The sequence below is a fragment of the Delphinapterus leucas genome, chromosome 2 (genome assembly GCF_059928025.1).
Source record: "Delphinapterus leucas isolate spDelLeu-1000000601 "Yukka" chromosome 2, BTC_Dleu_Yukka2, whole genome shotgun sequence".
Lineage (NCBI taxonomy): Eukaryota > Metazoa > Chordata > Mammalia > Artiodactyla > Monodontidae > Delphinapterus > Delphinapterus leucas.
The window spans coordinates 166,255,496-166,270,084 of NC_143130.1; the positions used below are offsets into that span (position 1 = coordinate 166,255,496).

The 14,589-nt window shown below is 34.8% G+C and overlaps 1 protein-coding gene across 9 annotated transcripts in view; it reads left to right on the forward strand.

Annotated features, from left to right (window-relative positions):
* The window catches only part of SPATA7 (spermatogenesis associated 7), a 38,230-nt gene that overhangs the window by 13,803 nt on the left and 9,838 nt on the right, over nucleotides 1-14,589 (forward strand). For 5 of the 9 annotated variants that reach the window (XM_089908075.1, XM_022576355.2, XM_022576357.2 and 2 more), the window contains 4 exons: nucleotides 2,653-2,786; nucleotides 10,970-11,445; nucleotides 12,580-12,646; nucleotides 14,335-14,450. In XM_089908075.1, coding sequence (XP_089764201.1) covers nucleotides 2,653-2,786; nucleotides 10,970-11,445; nucleotides 12,580-12,646; nucleotides 14,335-14,450 — 793 coding nt within the window. Of the gene's footprint in view, nucleotides 1-2,636; nucleotides 2,787-10,969; nucleotides 11,446-12,579; nucleotides 12,647-14,334; nucleotides 14,451-14,589 lie in introns of all 9 variants that reach the window. The other 4 variants (XM_089908079.1, XM_089908080.1, XM_022576365.2 and 1 more) reach the window with 1 other exon arrangement.

The window sequence follows — 14,589 nt, forward strand, 5'->3', positions numbered from 1 at the left end:
AGCAGAATGACTAGTTAGGAGACAGTAATTCAGATGAGAAATAGTGGTGACTTGGACCAAAGTGCCTGTAAGTAGAGGGAATGTGAAATGGCTGGATTCTGGAAATATTTCAGATGTGTGTCAACAGTATTTACTGATGGACTGGATGTAGATAGAATATGAGAGAAAAAGAAGAGTGAGTCAAAGATGACTCCCAATACTTAGAGTCTGTCAACTAAAATGACAGTTACAACTTACTGAAATGAGGAATATGATAGGAAGATATTTAGGGGAGGAAGTGAATCAAGAGTTAAGTCTTGGTCATTTTAAGTTCAAAATAAATACCTCTTAGAAATCCAGGTGGAGATGCTGAGGAGGCAATTGGAATACAAAGTCTGGAGTTCAGGAGAGAGTTCCAGGATGGAGATAAAAATTCAGAAATTGACGGCATATAAGTTGTATTTAAAGAATTACTCCTATTTTTTGTTTTTAGAATTTAGACTTAGCTAGTGCTTATTTATCCCATGATATTTTCTGCTTTCAGTCAGTTGAGACAGGAGTTTTTCTTTCTGGCCATGTAAATGAAGAAAATTGTGATGGCTAGAAGAATTGCAAAGATTGTAATCACCAAACCAAAGTGTAATTAATAATCATTACTTTGTGTGTTACAAAGCTGATGCTCATTATAATCAGTATGAACTAACTTAGAAACAGGCTTTATAGACATATTTTAAAAAAGAAAGAAATCTGTGGTTTTGAGTCACCTCTGTTTTTATAAGCTATACTCTTCTGCCATAGCAGACAACTGACTTGATAATTTCAGTCTTTATCAAAGCTAGAATATCTCTACACACTTTGTTGAATTGTCTAAATAATGCCATATTCTAATGCATTAGAAAGACTTTTTTCTTTTTTTTTTTTTTGCGGTACGCGGGCCTCTCACTGTTGTGGCCTCTCCCGTTGCGGAACACAGGCCCCAGACGCTCAGGCTCAGCGGCCATGGCTCACGGGCCCAGCCGCTCCGCAGCACGTGGGATCTTCCCGGACCGGGGCACGAACCTGTGTCCCCTGCATCGGCAGGCGGACTCTCAACCACTGCGCCACCAGGAAAGCCCGGCTTTATTTTTTATAGCAGTTTTATTGACAAAAATTTTCATACCATAAAATTCATGGATTTTTACTAAGCTTACAGAATTGTGCAATCATCACTACAAACCAGTTTCAGAATATTTTCCTCACCTTAAGAAGATCCCCAAAATGATAGCTTTGCAGCTGCTTCCTCATCCCACTCCTAGCCTTGGAAGCCTGCTTTCTTTCTCTATACATTTGCCTTTTCTGGACATTTTATATAAATGGGAGTCATATATGTGTTTTTTTGCATTAGACTTTTACTTAGAATAATGTTTCTGAGATTAACCTATATGGTAACCTAAATCAGTACTTCGTTCCTTTTTAATTGTTAAATAGTATTCTGTTGTATGGATAATGCCACATTTTGTCTATCTATTAATTGACTGACGCACTGTTTCTGTTTTTTGACCATTATGAATAGTGCGCTATAAACATTCATGTACAAGTCTTTCGTGTGAATATGAATTTTCATTTCTCTTGGGCATATACCTGAGAATGGAATTGCTAGGTCATATGGTGAATTATACTTAACTTTTTAAGAAACTGCCAAACTGTTTTCTGAAGTGGCCATACCATTTTATATTCTCGCCTCCAACATAATTAGGATTTCAGTTACTCCATATCCTTGCTAACATGTTATTGACTCCTTTTTTGATTATAGCCATTCTAGTGGGTGTGAAGTGGTGTCTCATTATGATTTTAATTTGCATTTTCCTCATGATTAAGGATGTAAAGCATTTTTTCATATGCTTATTGGCCATTTGTATATCTTTAGTAAGTGTCTTTTCAAACCTTTTGCCCCTTTTTTTCCCCCTAAATCAGGGTGATTTGAAACTTGAAACTATCTTGTCCATTAAGTTGATATAGATTCCAATTAAAAAGTATATGTTAAATTTTACATGAAAATACAAGTCATTTTACTTATGGTTAGCCTTCTTTTTAACTCTGAAACTTGACTAGCTTTCATTTTGCCATTTTCAGTCTTTGATAATGACTCAATACTAGACTTAACGCACACTAAAATGTGAAACCCCCTTTTCCGTTTGTATTTTCAAATGACTAGCAGTTAAGAAAAATGGAAATCAGTTATCCTAATTAAAAATAATGTTTTAAAATTTAGTGTCATTTTTTTGACTCATATAAAGCTTAAATTTTTATAGCATATGATGGTATTGACAATAATATTTCATTTGCGGGGGAGTATATGGATTAATTCAAACTCTGCATTTGGTGATTACAGTTGCAGACAACACGGTCAAGCATTTCTAACCTTTATATCTCTATATCTGCTAGGAATTGCTCCCTTGAGCCCTTAGGCTTAATCAATTTGTCATATCTTGTTTCTGCTCTTTAGTCAATCCATTTGAAGATTCTATGAATTAAATATTTGTTATCTTTATACAGAAAAGTATATGGATTTATTTACATATCAGTAGTATAAACATTTTTAGCAAGAAAAAAGTGCCCTTTATTAGTCGTCTAACGCCAAAAAATTAATTTTTCTATTTTATTCTGTATTTCAAAAGATTGTTTTCCCCTCAGATGCAGACCAACAACGAAGAGAGAAACTCAAAAAGGAATTAGCACGGTGTGAAAGGGAATTGAAATTAACTAAAACTGCAATGCAATCCAATTCTAAAAGTAATTCCAAGTCATTACTTAACACTCTACAAAAGGTAAGATAGTATTTTTACCTTTTAAAAGTAAATGTTTCTAAGATACTTCATTGGTGGTGGAACCTGACTTTTTGATAATGTTTACTATAGGTCAGAATTGGTACACTTGCCTGTAAATAGCCAAATAGTAAATATTTTAGGCTTTCCAGGCCACAACTGTTGTGTCTCTGTCACAACTATTGTGCCATTGGAAAGCAGCCATAGACAGCATGTAAATGAATGGACGTAGCTTTGTTCTAGTAAAACTTTATTAACATATAAGGTGGTGGGCCAGATTTGACCTGTAGGCTATAGTTTGCTGACCCCTGCTTTAGCTTTTTTGTGATACCCTTTATCATCTGATTAAGGGAATTCTTTTTGATTCCTAGTTTGCTAAGAGGATTTTTTTCCTTTCTCATGAATGTGTGTTAATTTTATCAAATTCTTTTTCTGCATTTTTTGAAATGATGGTACAATTTTTCTTTTTAATCTATTCAAATGTAGTGAATTATAATCGAGTTTCTAATGTTAAATCAACTTTGCATCCCTAGTATAAACACAGGTTTGTCATGACGTAATTCCTTTTTTTATACATTACCAGATACAGTTGCTAATATTTTGTTTAGGGTTTTAGCATCTATGTCCATTATTGATATTGACCTGTCATTTTCCCTTTTTTCTGCTATGTCAGGTTTTGCTAGCCTCATAAAATAAACTGGGTGCTATTTCCTCTTTTTCCATGCCCTAGAGTAGTTTATGTAAGTTTGGAATTATTTGTTCCTTGAATTTGATGGAACTCAGCACTAAAATTATTTGGGCCTAGAGTTTTATTTGTGAGAAGATTTTTGACTGCAATTTTTGAAATCATTATAGAACTATTTTCATAAGTTGTACATATGTAGAAAGTTGTCCATTTCATCTAAATTTTCAAATTCTTGGCATAGACTTGTTCATAATATCTCTTAAATCATTTCATAATCTCTCTTGAATATGTATTAGTTCCTCTTTTTATCCTAATGTTGTTTATTTGTGCCTTCAGTCTTTTCTTTATTATTCTCACCAGAGATTTGTCAGTTTTATTAATCTTTTTAAGGGCACATCTTTTACTGCATTGATCCTCTCTGTTGTACTTTGTTTTCTAGTTGGGTAATGTTCATGCTTTATTTTCCTCTTTTGGCTTTCTTTGAGTTTATGTTACAGTACTTTCTTCTACTTTTGTTTAGTTTATTTTCAGCCTCACTTCTTTCATAGTATGAGCATTTTTAAGGCTATATATTTTCCTTCAAGTGCTGCTTTAGCTGCATTCCACAAGTTTTGATATGTGGTATTTTTATTATGGTTCAGTTCAAAGTATTTTACAGTTTCCATTATAATTTATTCTTTAACTCAAGCGTCTTTTAGAAGTGTTTATTAATCTCTATTTTTTTTTCCTGGTTTTCTCTTTGTTACAGATTTCTAGCCTAATTGTATTTTGATCAGGGAACATCTGTGTGATATCCATTTCTTGAAATTTGTTGAGATTTGTTTTATGGCCCAGTAGGTAGACAGGTTTTTTTTCTTTGGACAATATTTTTTAATGCACTATGTCATACGTGTTTGAAAAGAAAATATATTCTGTAGCTGTATGCAGTATTTAATATATAGTGTATGCATTAGATTAAGTTTTATCTTTTAGGTGTTCAAATCTTATTGATCTTTTTGTCTAATTAGTCTATCTTTTATTAAGAGAAATCTTTCACATGATTATATATTTAGCTATTTCTCCAAGAATTAGTACTAGCAATTTTTGTTTTATATGTTTTGAGTCTATATTATTATATACATACAGACTTAGAGATGATATATTTTCTTGGTGAATCTAACCTGTTGTCACTGTGGTTTGAACTTCTTTGCCTTGATGCTTTTTATATTAAAGTGTTTTCTGATAGTGATATAGTTAAACCAGCTTTCATTTTCATTTCATTAGTATTCCTTTGGTATATCTTTTTCCTTTTTTTTTTTTTTTTTTTTTAACGGTACGCAGGCCTCTCACTGTTGTGGCCTCTCCCGTTGCGGAGCACAGGCTCCAGACGCGCAGGCTCAGAGGCCATGGCTCACGGTCCCAGCCACTCCGCGGCATGTGGGATCTTCCCGGACTGGGACACGAACCCGTGTCCCCTGCATCGGCAGGCGGACTCTTAACCACTGCGCCACCAGGGAAGCCCCCACTTTTTCCATTTTTTAATCCTAATATTTTAGATAGGTTTTAGGTGGGTCAGATTATTCACTCTGATAATCTTTGCCTTTTAAAGTGGAGCATTTAGTATGTTTTCATTTCTTCTTTCTTCTTGTGTACTTTCTATTTGACCCACAGTAGTAGGCAGGATTCTAAGCCCCACAGTGATCCCCACCCTTAAATAATCCCCTCGTCTTGAGTGTAGGCAGTACCTGTAACTTGCTTCTAACCTATGGGATGTAGCAAAGGTGATGGAATATCACTTCTGTAATTGTTATGTGGCAAAGTGAAGGGAATTTCCCCCTGTAGATTGAGAGAAAGGAAAAATTGGTCTGAGTAATTTCTGCAGTGGGTGCTGTTCCCCTCCCCTAGCCATGCCAAAGAAACAAGGGAAGGGGGAAATTTTCTCAGGATTCTTCCTGCTCTTCCCTGAGAGCTTTTGGTGGAAAAGCTCTTTCCTAGAGGAAAAGCCTGCAAGAGGGTACAAACTCCCCAAGTCTCAGAGGCTTCATACTCTTACAATAGTCCACACTCAGTCCTTAGCAATTAGCTAAAAACTTATAGCATAATCTTCTTACCAGTTTATATGTCATTCAGCAGCATCTGTCCCAAATAAGCAAATGCTTAGGTTCTGTTTCTCCCTGCAGGTACCTATATCACTGTGGATTTTAGGTTAGTTGTGACCTTAGTTCTCTCAACAGTTCAAGAAAAATCATTAATTTGCAGTTTGTCCAGCTTTTTTTCTTATTATAATGGTGAGAGCTATGCTCTTTCCATTTCTCTCCATCTGTCAGCTGAAACTGGAAGTCTTTTTGTGCGTGTGATGGTCTCTTTTTAAACTTTTTAATTTTGAAAATTTTAGCATCTCTAAAAATAGAGTGGTATAATGAACCCACATGTTCTTGTCCCCTAAGTGCAACGATGATCAATTCAGGGCCAGACTTATTTCATGTATATCCTCACTCACTACCCCCATCCCAGATTACTTTGATGCAAATACCAGATATATAATTTTATCTATAAATATTTCTGTATATATCTAAATATCTAAAAGATAGACCACCATACCATTATTATGCCTTAAAAATTAATAATTCTTTAATATCATCAAATATCCACTGTTCACATTTCCCATTATCTCTCTCTTTTTTTTTTAAGTTTGTTGGAATTGGACTCTAAATAATTTCAACTAATTGATACATTTCTTTTAATCAATAATTTCTCTTTCCCCCACCTTTTTATCCCCCTACAATTTATGTGTTGGAAAAAACTTGACTCGTCTTGGCTTAAGGTTTTTGTGGACCATCTGGGTGCTGCAAATTGAGGCTGCAAGCTTGTGTGGAAGCAGCATATGATTTCGCATTCTCAAAGGCCACTGTTCTCTCAGTGCCAGTGTTCAAGATGGGCAAGTTTCTTTGTAAGTCATCTAATTGGAGGGTCGCCATTGAGAGGATCCCAGATTCATGAGCATGGTCTCCTAGACTGTCTAGATTAGGCCCTGAGCTTTGTTTTCTGTCCCTTAGCAACTGTGATATGGAAAAACTATTGCCTGTTGGTAAAAGCCGTTTCATTTTTGACTCCAGCCCTTTCCATTGTACATGAAGATGTGACATATCAGTAGGCAGGGGTAAAGACTAAGGGCATTTGTGAATTAAGAGTAAACCTGGGTCGTTTTTCTCTGAGAAGTGTGGCAGAGCCATAGACCAGTTTTTAGTTGGGAAGTTGTGTCATCATATTGACACTTTACAAAGACTACACTGGCAGCAGGGAAGGACAGACTAATTGTGTGACAGTTGCAGTATAGGGAAGAAATGATTAAGATATGATCTATAAGACAGCAGAAGGAGCATAAGGAATATATATTTAGGAGACATTTAGAAAGTAGAATCCCCAGGACTTGGTGACTGATCAGATGATATGAAGAGCAAGAGGCAGGAATTAAAGAGGTTTCCAGGTTTCTGGCTTGGGCAACTGGGAGGTTTCCAGGTTTCTGGCTTGCCCGAGTTTACTTGTTCGGACCTGCTTAATTTGAGATGCCTTTGGAACATCTAATATATTCAGTAGAGAGCTGGATATAAGTATCTGTGTCAGGAGAGAGGTCTGGGCTGAAAATAGATTTGGGAGTCATCAGGAAAGCTGTAAATATGTTTAAGAGTCCCCAAGGCTGTTTTGTAGATAAAAGGACTAGGAATAGAGCTGCTTCCTTTAGAATAAACCTGCTATACACTGTACCATCTGGGAATCTGTTCATCAGTATTTGACTCATGTATGTATTTTCATTTTCAATGATGGTACTTTTTAAACATATTTTTAAAAATATGTTTCTATTATCTAGCATTTTGAATATAAATTAATAATTCTATTTTGAGGTAAGGCTGGGATTTGTTGAAAATAAAATATATAATTAAGTCTGTAAATGGGCGATGTTTTCCATTCATTTTTCCTTCAGTCACTGTAACCCTGTAACTTTTTGCTTCTAAAAATATAGTTCATTTATGCTTTTATATAAGTATATTTTTTACTCCATTTAGACTTAATAGTAATTTGCAATTTGCTTACATTTTTTATAATACTTGATGATAAATATTTAGATATATTCAAATTAAAATTATTATTTGGGGCATAATATTTTGATAATTGGGTGGGTTTATGATTAACAGATACCTGTAGTTATAATCTGCATTTACTGAAAAGTTTGCTACAATTCAAAAGAAAGTGGTAACTTTGGCCTCTGGACATATTAGCTGTTTATATATGTGAGACCATGTAATCAAAAACTTTTTCTTTAATTGCCCACACTGTAATATGGGCTACTTATTTTCTCTTACATTTTGACTTACATGCTATCACCTCAGACACTTTTAAGTCTGCACCTTGTACCTCACACACAGTTATTCACCACTCACTCACATCACTGGTGCAGCACATACCATGTGATATTAAGATTAATTGAATATATGAGTGTGACTCATGTTCTTAAATAAATCTATTTTAAAAGCACTATAAAACAGTGAAAATCAGAAGCTATCAGTTTCTTTTGTAAAATACAATTTGAAGCTTTTTGCAAAACAAGTGTTAATCAAATTTTTAAATAAATTGTATCTATCCTGTTCTGCACTTGAATTGATTCCTCAACTGTTTTAAAACCTGACAATTGGAAAATCTTTGTATACCATTTCTTCTGACATTATCCCTCAAAAAGATTGATTTAATACTCAGTTATTCTGTGATTGTAAAATTGGATAGGTATTTTTGACATTTTTAAAACATGTATGTGTTAACTGTCAATGATTATCACTTTACATAAATTTTAAATCACAGAAACAGTTTACAACAAATTGCATTAAAGTGAAAGTGGTCAGATTACCACCAGAATTTTTGTTCCATTGACAATAATTGATGAACACTTTTCTGATTTTAGAACTTTACAGTGATCTGCTATTTTAATTTTGGTGAATTTACCAGTGTGTTACACATTTTCTATGAAAATCATATCCAAGCTTTCTGATATTCATAGTTAAAGATTATATAATCTCAAAAAAGCAGATAGGTACAGTTGGTTTTGCACTGTGTTCTACTGGTTTCCAAGGAAAGAAGAAGTAGAATACAGGGTAGGAATTATAAGATATAAAGATACAGAAAAGTTTCATGCCTTCAATTGATTCAAGAGCAATTTTCCCAGCCCATTTCAGACAGATGAGAGTATATTCCTGCCTTTAAAGACTTTCTTTCGTATTTCGTTTTGTTTATTAAATAACCATTACTGGTAAGAATTTTCTCACAGGCAATCTAATGCCTTATGCATTTCTGCCTGCTATGATCCCAATTTGTTCTGTTCCCCAAGTGTAAATAATTCCTGTGATTATTATTTAATAGCCCTAAAAGATTTTTCAGATCATACTTAGAAATTGCTTTCCGGAGAGCCAGACTCCCCTGGTACATAAGCTGCAGTGTGAACCTAGTTTGGGAACACTTTTTACAACTAACGTGTTAAAGTCATTAACTAAACACTACCCTAGTGACTCACAGTTTAATGCCAAAATACTTAGTTGCTTTGAGTAATTCTGCTTTATATTTGGGATAAAGTTGGAAAGCACTTGGAAAGGAAATAGGTGACTTGACCTGTTTTAGGCTGTAGTCACAATATCTAGTTATCTGCAATTTCCTTGCTGAGGTAAATCAATATGTAAGCTAGCTGACTTGTTCATTACCATGAAAGGAGTTAAAATCAGCTTAAGATTCCTGGTGGTGTAAAAAAAATCTAAAAATGTATAAATTTCAAATAAGTCTGTAAAATAGTATGATATAATGGGAAGAGCATAGGTTCACCTGGGTTCAAATCTATGAGACCCTGCCCCTCAGGTTCTTCATCTGCATAGTAGAGGTACTAATTGTACCACCACCCAGAAGTTGATGTGATGATTAAATGAGTCGTACGTGTAAATTAATTAGAACAGTACCTTGCACATAGTATGCACTCCATATGTAATAGTAGCGGTGGTAATAGTAACAGTTCTTACTATTCCTCTTTTATTTCTACTCAAAGGCAATAACAGTACCTTGTGCACAGAAAGCACTCAGCTCCTTTCTTATTCAGCTTGCTTATCTCCCTCTTGTTTTCCTCCCCATGAGCTTGTAGGACAGATATAACTGGCTAAGTCCCAGCCTTTTTCACTCCAGATTAACTTCCATGTAACTTCTTCTCTACCATTTAATAAAGTGCCTCAAAGTTCTGTAAAGGATACACAGGTGTCCCTAAAGTCTGGAATCAAGGACAAGGCATCTAGTCTATGGGCACCTAATCTGTAAAAGAATAAAATATTACCTATATTCTTAAACCTTATGAATACCCTGTAGAAATAGTTCTTCCAAAGTTAAACCAAACATATATATAATGGAATACCACTCAGCCATACAAAAGAATGAAATAAAGCCATTTGCAGCAACAGGGATGCATCAAGAGATTATCATACTAAGTGAAGTAAGTCAGAAAGAGAAAGGCAGATACCATATGATATCACTTATGTGTGGAATCTAAAATATGGCACAAATGAACCTACCTATGAAACAGACTCACAGACATAGAGAACAGACTTGTGGTTGCCAAGGGGGAGGGCAGGTGGGGGAGGGATGGATTGGGAGTTTGGGGTTAGTAGGTGCAAACTATTACATATAGAATGGATAAACAACAAGGTCCTACTGTATAGCACAGGGAACTATATTCAGTATCCTGGGATAAACCATAATGGAAAAGAATATTAAAAAGAATGTATATATGTGTATAACTGACTCACTTTGCTGTACAACAGAAATTAACACAACATTGTAAATCAACTATACTTCAATTAAAAAAAAATTTTTTTTTTAATGGTTAAACCAAAAAGAAATAGAGCAGGCCAAAATGCCTTCCTTTCAAAGCTTTCCCCACTCATGAGAGGTTGAGAGAGAAACATATGAACTTCCCTATGGCATCAGCCTTTCTTAATTATGTTTAAAATATCAGCTACTTAAATCAGGGCTCCATACATCTATACATTGTGAAGAGAAGTTCCTTTTCATTCCTTCAAAGCCTTTAAGTCACAGAGGAACTGCTGGCACTGAAGGTGGTCATGACAAGGCAGGAATGGGTGGATGCTGCCACCAGCAGTGGTTGAGAAGGGGATTAGTACTCACGATTGGTTTGGAAACTCAAATAAAACTGGGATCTACCTCAGTACACAGGTTCAAGACCACAAATATGGTTATATGTTATTAATCATTTTTTTAGTTTCAGAAAGAAAAATGATTGCTATTGCTTATATTTAGAATTATATTTTTATATATTAATAATTCAAAAACTTGAATATAACTTCATATACAAATTTTCAGGAACATACACACTATATTTGTAGAGCCCTGAGGCTCTACATTTTTTAATGTGTAATCTGGAGATCCCCAATTATCTGAATTTGTAAATGTAACTGATCACTGTTAAACCAAATGTTCTTAGCCTCCAGGAGAACCACAAGATGAAGATGCTATGTTAATCGAAGAAGTGAACGGATTTCCATCCTTTAAAAGGTCACCAGTAACTTCTTCAGAGCGACTACACTTAAATCCACCTAAATCCGATAAAGTCCTCACAAATGGTACTGAGAAGAACTCCAGTTCCTTCCTGTCCAGCATGGATCACGCTGCCTCTGGGCCCAGGAAATCATCCTCTGGAACGTCCTACGGCAGAAGGCCCCGGGGCACGTCCCTAAATTCCCAGCAGTTTCAGTTAGTAATTTCAAAAGCACCCAGTGGGGACCTTTTGGATAAACATTCTGAACTCTTTTCTAACAGACATTTGCCATTCACCCCACGCACTTTAAAAACAGAAGCAAAATCTTTCCTGTCACAGTATCGATATTATACACCTGCCAAAAGAAAAAAAGATTTTACAGATCAGCAGATAGAAGCTGAAACTCAGACTCAATTAAGCAGGTATGGCACAACAGCCAATAGTAGATCCTTCAAGATGTGGTAGAAATTAAATAATATTCCTTACTTTATATCATGTACCCTGTGTGCCACACTTAAGGTCTGGTAGTGCCCTTTTGATTAGAATGAGGTTAATGTGGCTTTTCCTTCTGCATGAATCACTAGAACTATCAGAGTAATTGTTGAAAAAATAAATAGCTATTAAACTTGTCAAGCTCCTTATAAACATGAATGTTACATATTTTAATTTATTGTTTCAAACATGGTACTAGAACTTTTGTATGTTTTTAAATATACTTTCAGAGAATCCGTAAAATATGTCATCAGACAGCATTTGTGTAAATATGTTTATTGATTTATGTTAGAAATGGCAAAACAATGGGCTGTATTGGGGGAGAAAAAGCAACTGTTTGTCTAACTACTCCTATGCTTCCCTCCCTGCAAATACTCAGAAACAGCTCCTCAGGTATAATGTAGACAATTGGGATAATTTCTGGAAATTAAGTATAATTTGCCTCAATAATATTTTCATATACAGTAGTGCCTGGCACATAATGAATATTCATTAAAGGTTGCCAGATGATTGAAGAAAGAAACAAATCTTGTAAAGTATTGAGTGGTAGCGGATTTGTGATTGTTTTTCCTAGTGTTATATAAATGAGTACTTATCTGGTGCTAGGTTTTAATTATTTTTAAAAGTAAAAAACAATTTATGACTAGTATTCTTTTGTCTGGGTAAAGATAAGAGGTATAGTAAGATCAGTCTGTATACATTTAAAGAATTAAGGAATTAAATCTAATGATAGAATTTTTAAGTGAAGAAGAAATGAGGGAAGCAAATACAACGAATACTTTTCTGATTATATTTTTGACAGCTTTTGAAGATAATGCTTTCCATTTCCCTAGTCCCATTCTGTCAACTGAAATCTAGCTGCTATTCAAAAAAAGGAAAAAGAGGCATATGTAATCCAAACCATATCTATTTCCCAATTATATAATTAGAAATTACACATTCTACAAGAATAGATGCATTTTATCTCTCATGTTTGAAGTTTATTTTTTTCTAGCCAGTAAAGCTTATTATCACAGTGTTTATATTTTGAAGATTTAACAATAATTTCTTTTAAAATATTACAGCTTTCAATCTGATTTTGAGACAGTTGAGATTAAGAACTTCACAGATTCAGAAATGAACATAAAGCAGGTAATAAAAATGAGATTTCTTTGTGTCCCACATTAGAATTATAGCTGCTTTAACAGAACATGTGTAGCTATTTGGACTGTGAAGAAGAATCTCTTGATGACACTTCTTGCATGTGATACAACGAGTATACAGAAGTATTGCTTGTTTACAGATGGTTATAGGTCTCTGTGAGTGGCCAGGTGGATCCTGCCCAATCCGGGAAGTCATTTTTTGTTGGCAGCTTTTCTAGGTGGTTGGTTGGCTGGCTGGATAGACGGGTGGATGAGTAAAATACCTTATGTTCTTTTCAAAGTTGCAGACTTGGATCACTAAAGGAGCCAGAAAAGTTGTGCAGAAGTTATTTTAGTTTCTATGCCTGTATTTTTCTTAAAGAATTGCCACTGATTATATTATTGGAAATAATACATTTTATAAAAACAGATGGATATCATTCTCCTGTGCTTGCTTTTACTTTTTTCTAGACTGTAAAGATCTTTTTTAGTGTTTGTATTTTGAATGTTTAGCAATCATTTATTTTAAAATATTACAGCTTTAAGTCTGACTTTGAGATATAAACTGATTATTTTTATTTTAGGGGTATTAATCATACACTAATTTAAATTTATTATTTGTGAAAAAGGTTTGTCTATTAAAATGTCAAGCAGATTCAGGGATAATATAGGCATACTCAGCTTCCCTCTTCCCTTCTGAAAATGGGTAGAGGATCGTAGTTTTCCATCCCAGCCATTAATAGCTGTTTGACATAGGGTTCTGCCATTTAAGGCCCAAGGACAAATCAGTTCCTCTGAGAGCTGAGTTTCCACCTCTAGAAAAACTGTACTTAATGTGCAGGATCATTGGAAGGATTAAATGTTGTAGGTAAAGTACCTAGTCTGACCCGGGCTCAGTAAATGATGGCTATGACTAGCTTGAGATTTAGGAAGAGGGTTTTTAGCTCCGTAGATAACTAAATAAACTAAAGCAGAAGTCCGTTTTCATGACATTGTGCTCCGAATGTTTATCTAATAACCCTGTAAGAAAACGGCATGTCCCCTTACTCCATAATCAACTTGAGGAAGCTAGTAAGAGTATTAGCTACAGTAGATAGACCATCCTAACAGCACTTTTAAAACGGTAAAGCACTACACATAAATTAGCATTCTAAAGATTAACTCGGATAATGCAAGTAAATGCTTGACACAGTATCGGGCCCCTCGTAAGCGTTCTATAAAAGTAGGCTGCCATTATTTTTGTTTTTTTCTTTATATTGTTGTTCATACTGCCGGAGCTACCACTGCTTCTACAATACATATTTGGTAGGTTGGCATTTGAAACAGATGGGCTATTTGAGTTTCTGAATAATTGGCTATTTTCTCTCAAGTTTACTTATTTGCTTGGTTTCTCTTTATATGTTTATTTGTGGTATTCTTTAATGTCATTTAAAATATTCGTCATTAAAATATAAGAAATTGTTTTACCTTTAAATAAATTTAAGAAAAAAGTCTTGATTGTATGAAAAGTGAATTCTGAAACATCCTTTGTCCTAATATATCAGTCACATTTATCTACTGGGTATCTCTGTGCTCTTTCATCAACTATTTTTGGAAATTTCCTGTTTTGCTTTAGTTCTGCTTTCATAATGTATTTTTTTTTTCCATAATGTATTTTTGAAGCAAAATAAAGATTTATTCTTCTCATTGCATCCCCAGGCATCTAGCTGTATGTCGTATGGTACCAAAGGAAAAATAACCCCTTTACCTTTACAAGGACATGAATTACCATGGGATGAGGTTAAAGACAGTGCTCTTCAGTGTTCCTCATCAAGGTATTTCACCTGTTTATATCTAACTGCTTTCCTGTGTAACAGACATACAGACTTTGCAACATGAGGGGACTTCCCTGGCGGTCCAGTGGTTAAGACTTCGTGCTTCCACTCCAGGGGGCGAAGGTTTGACCCTGGTCAG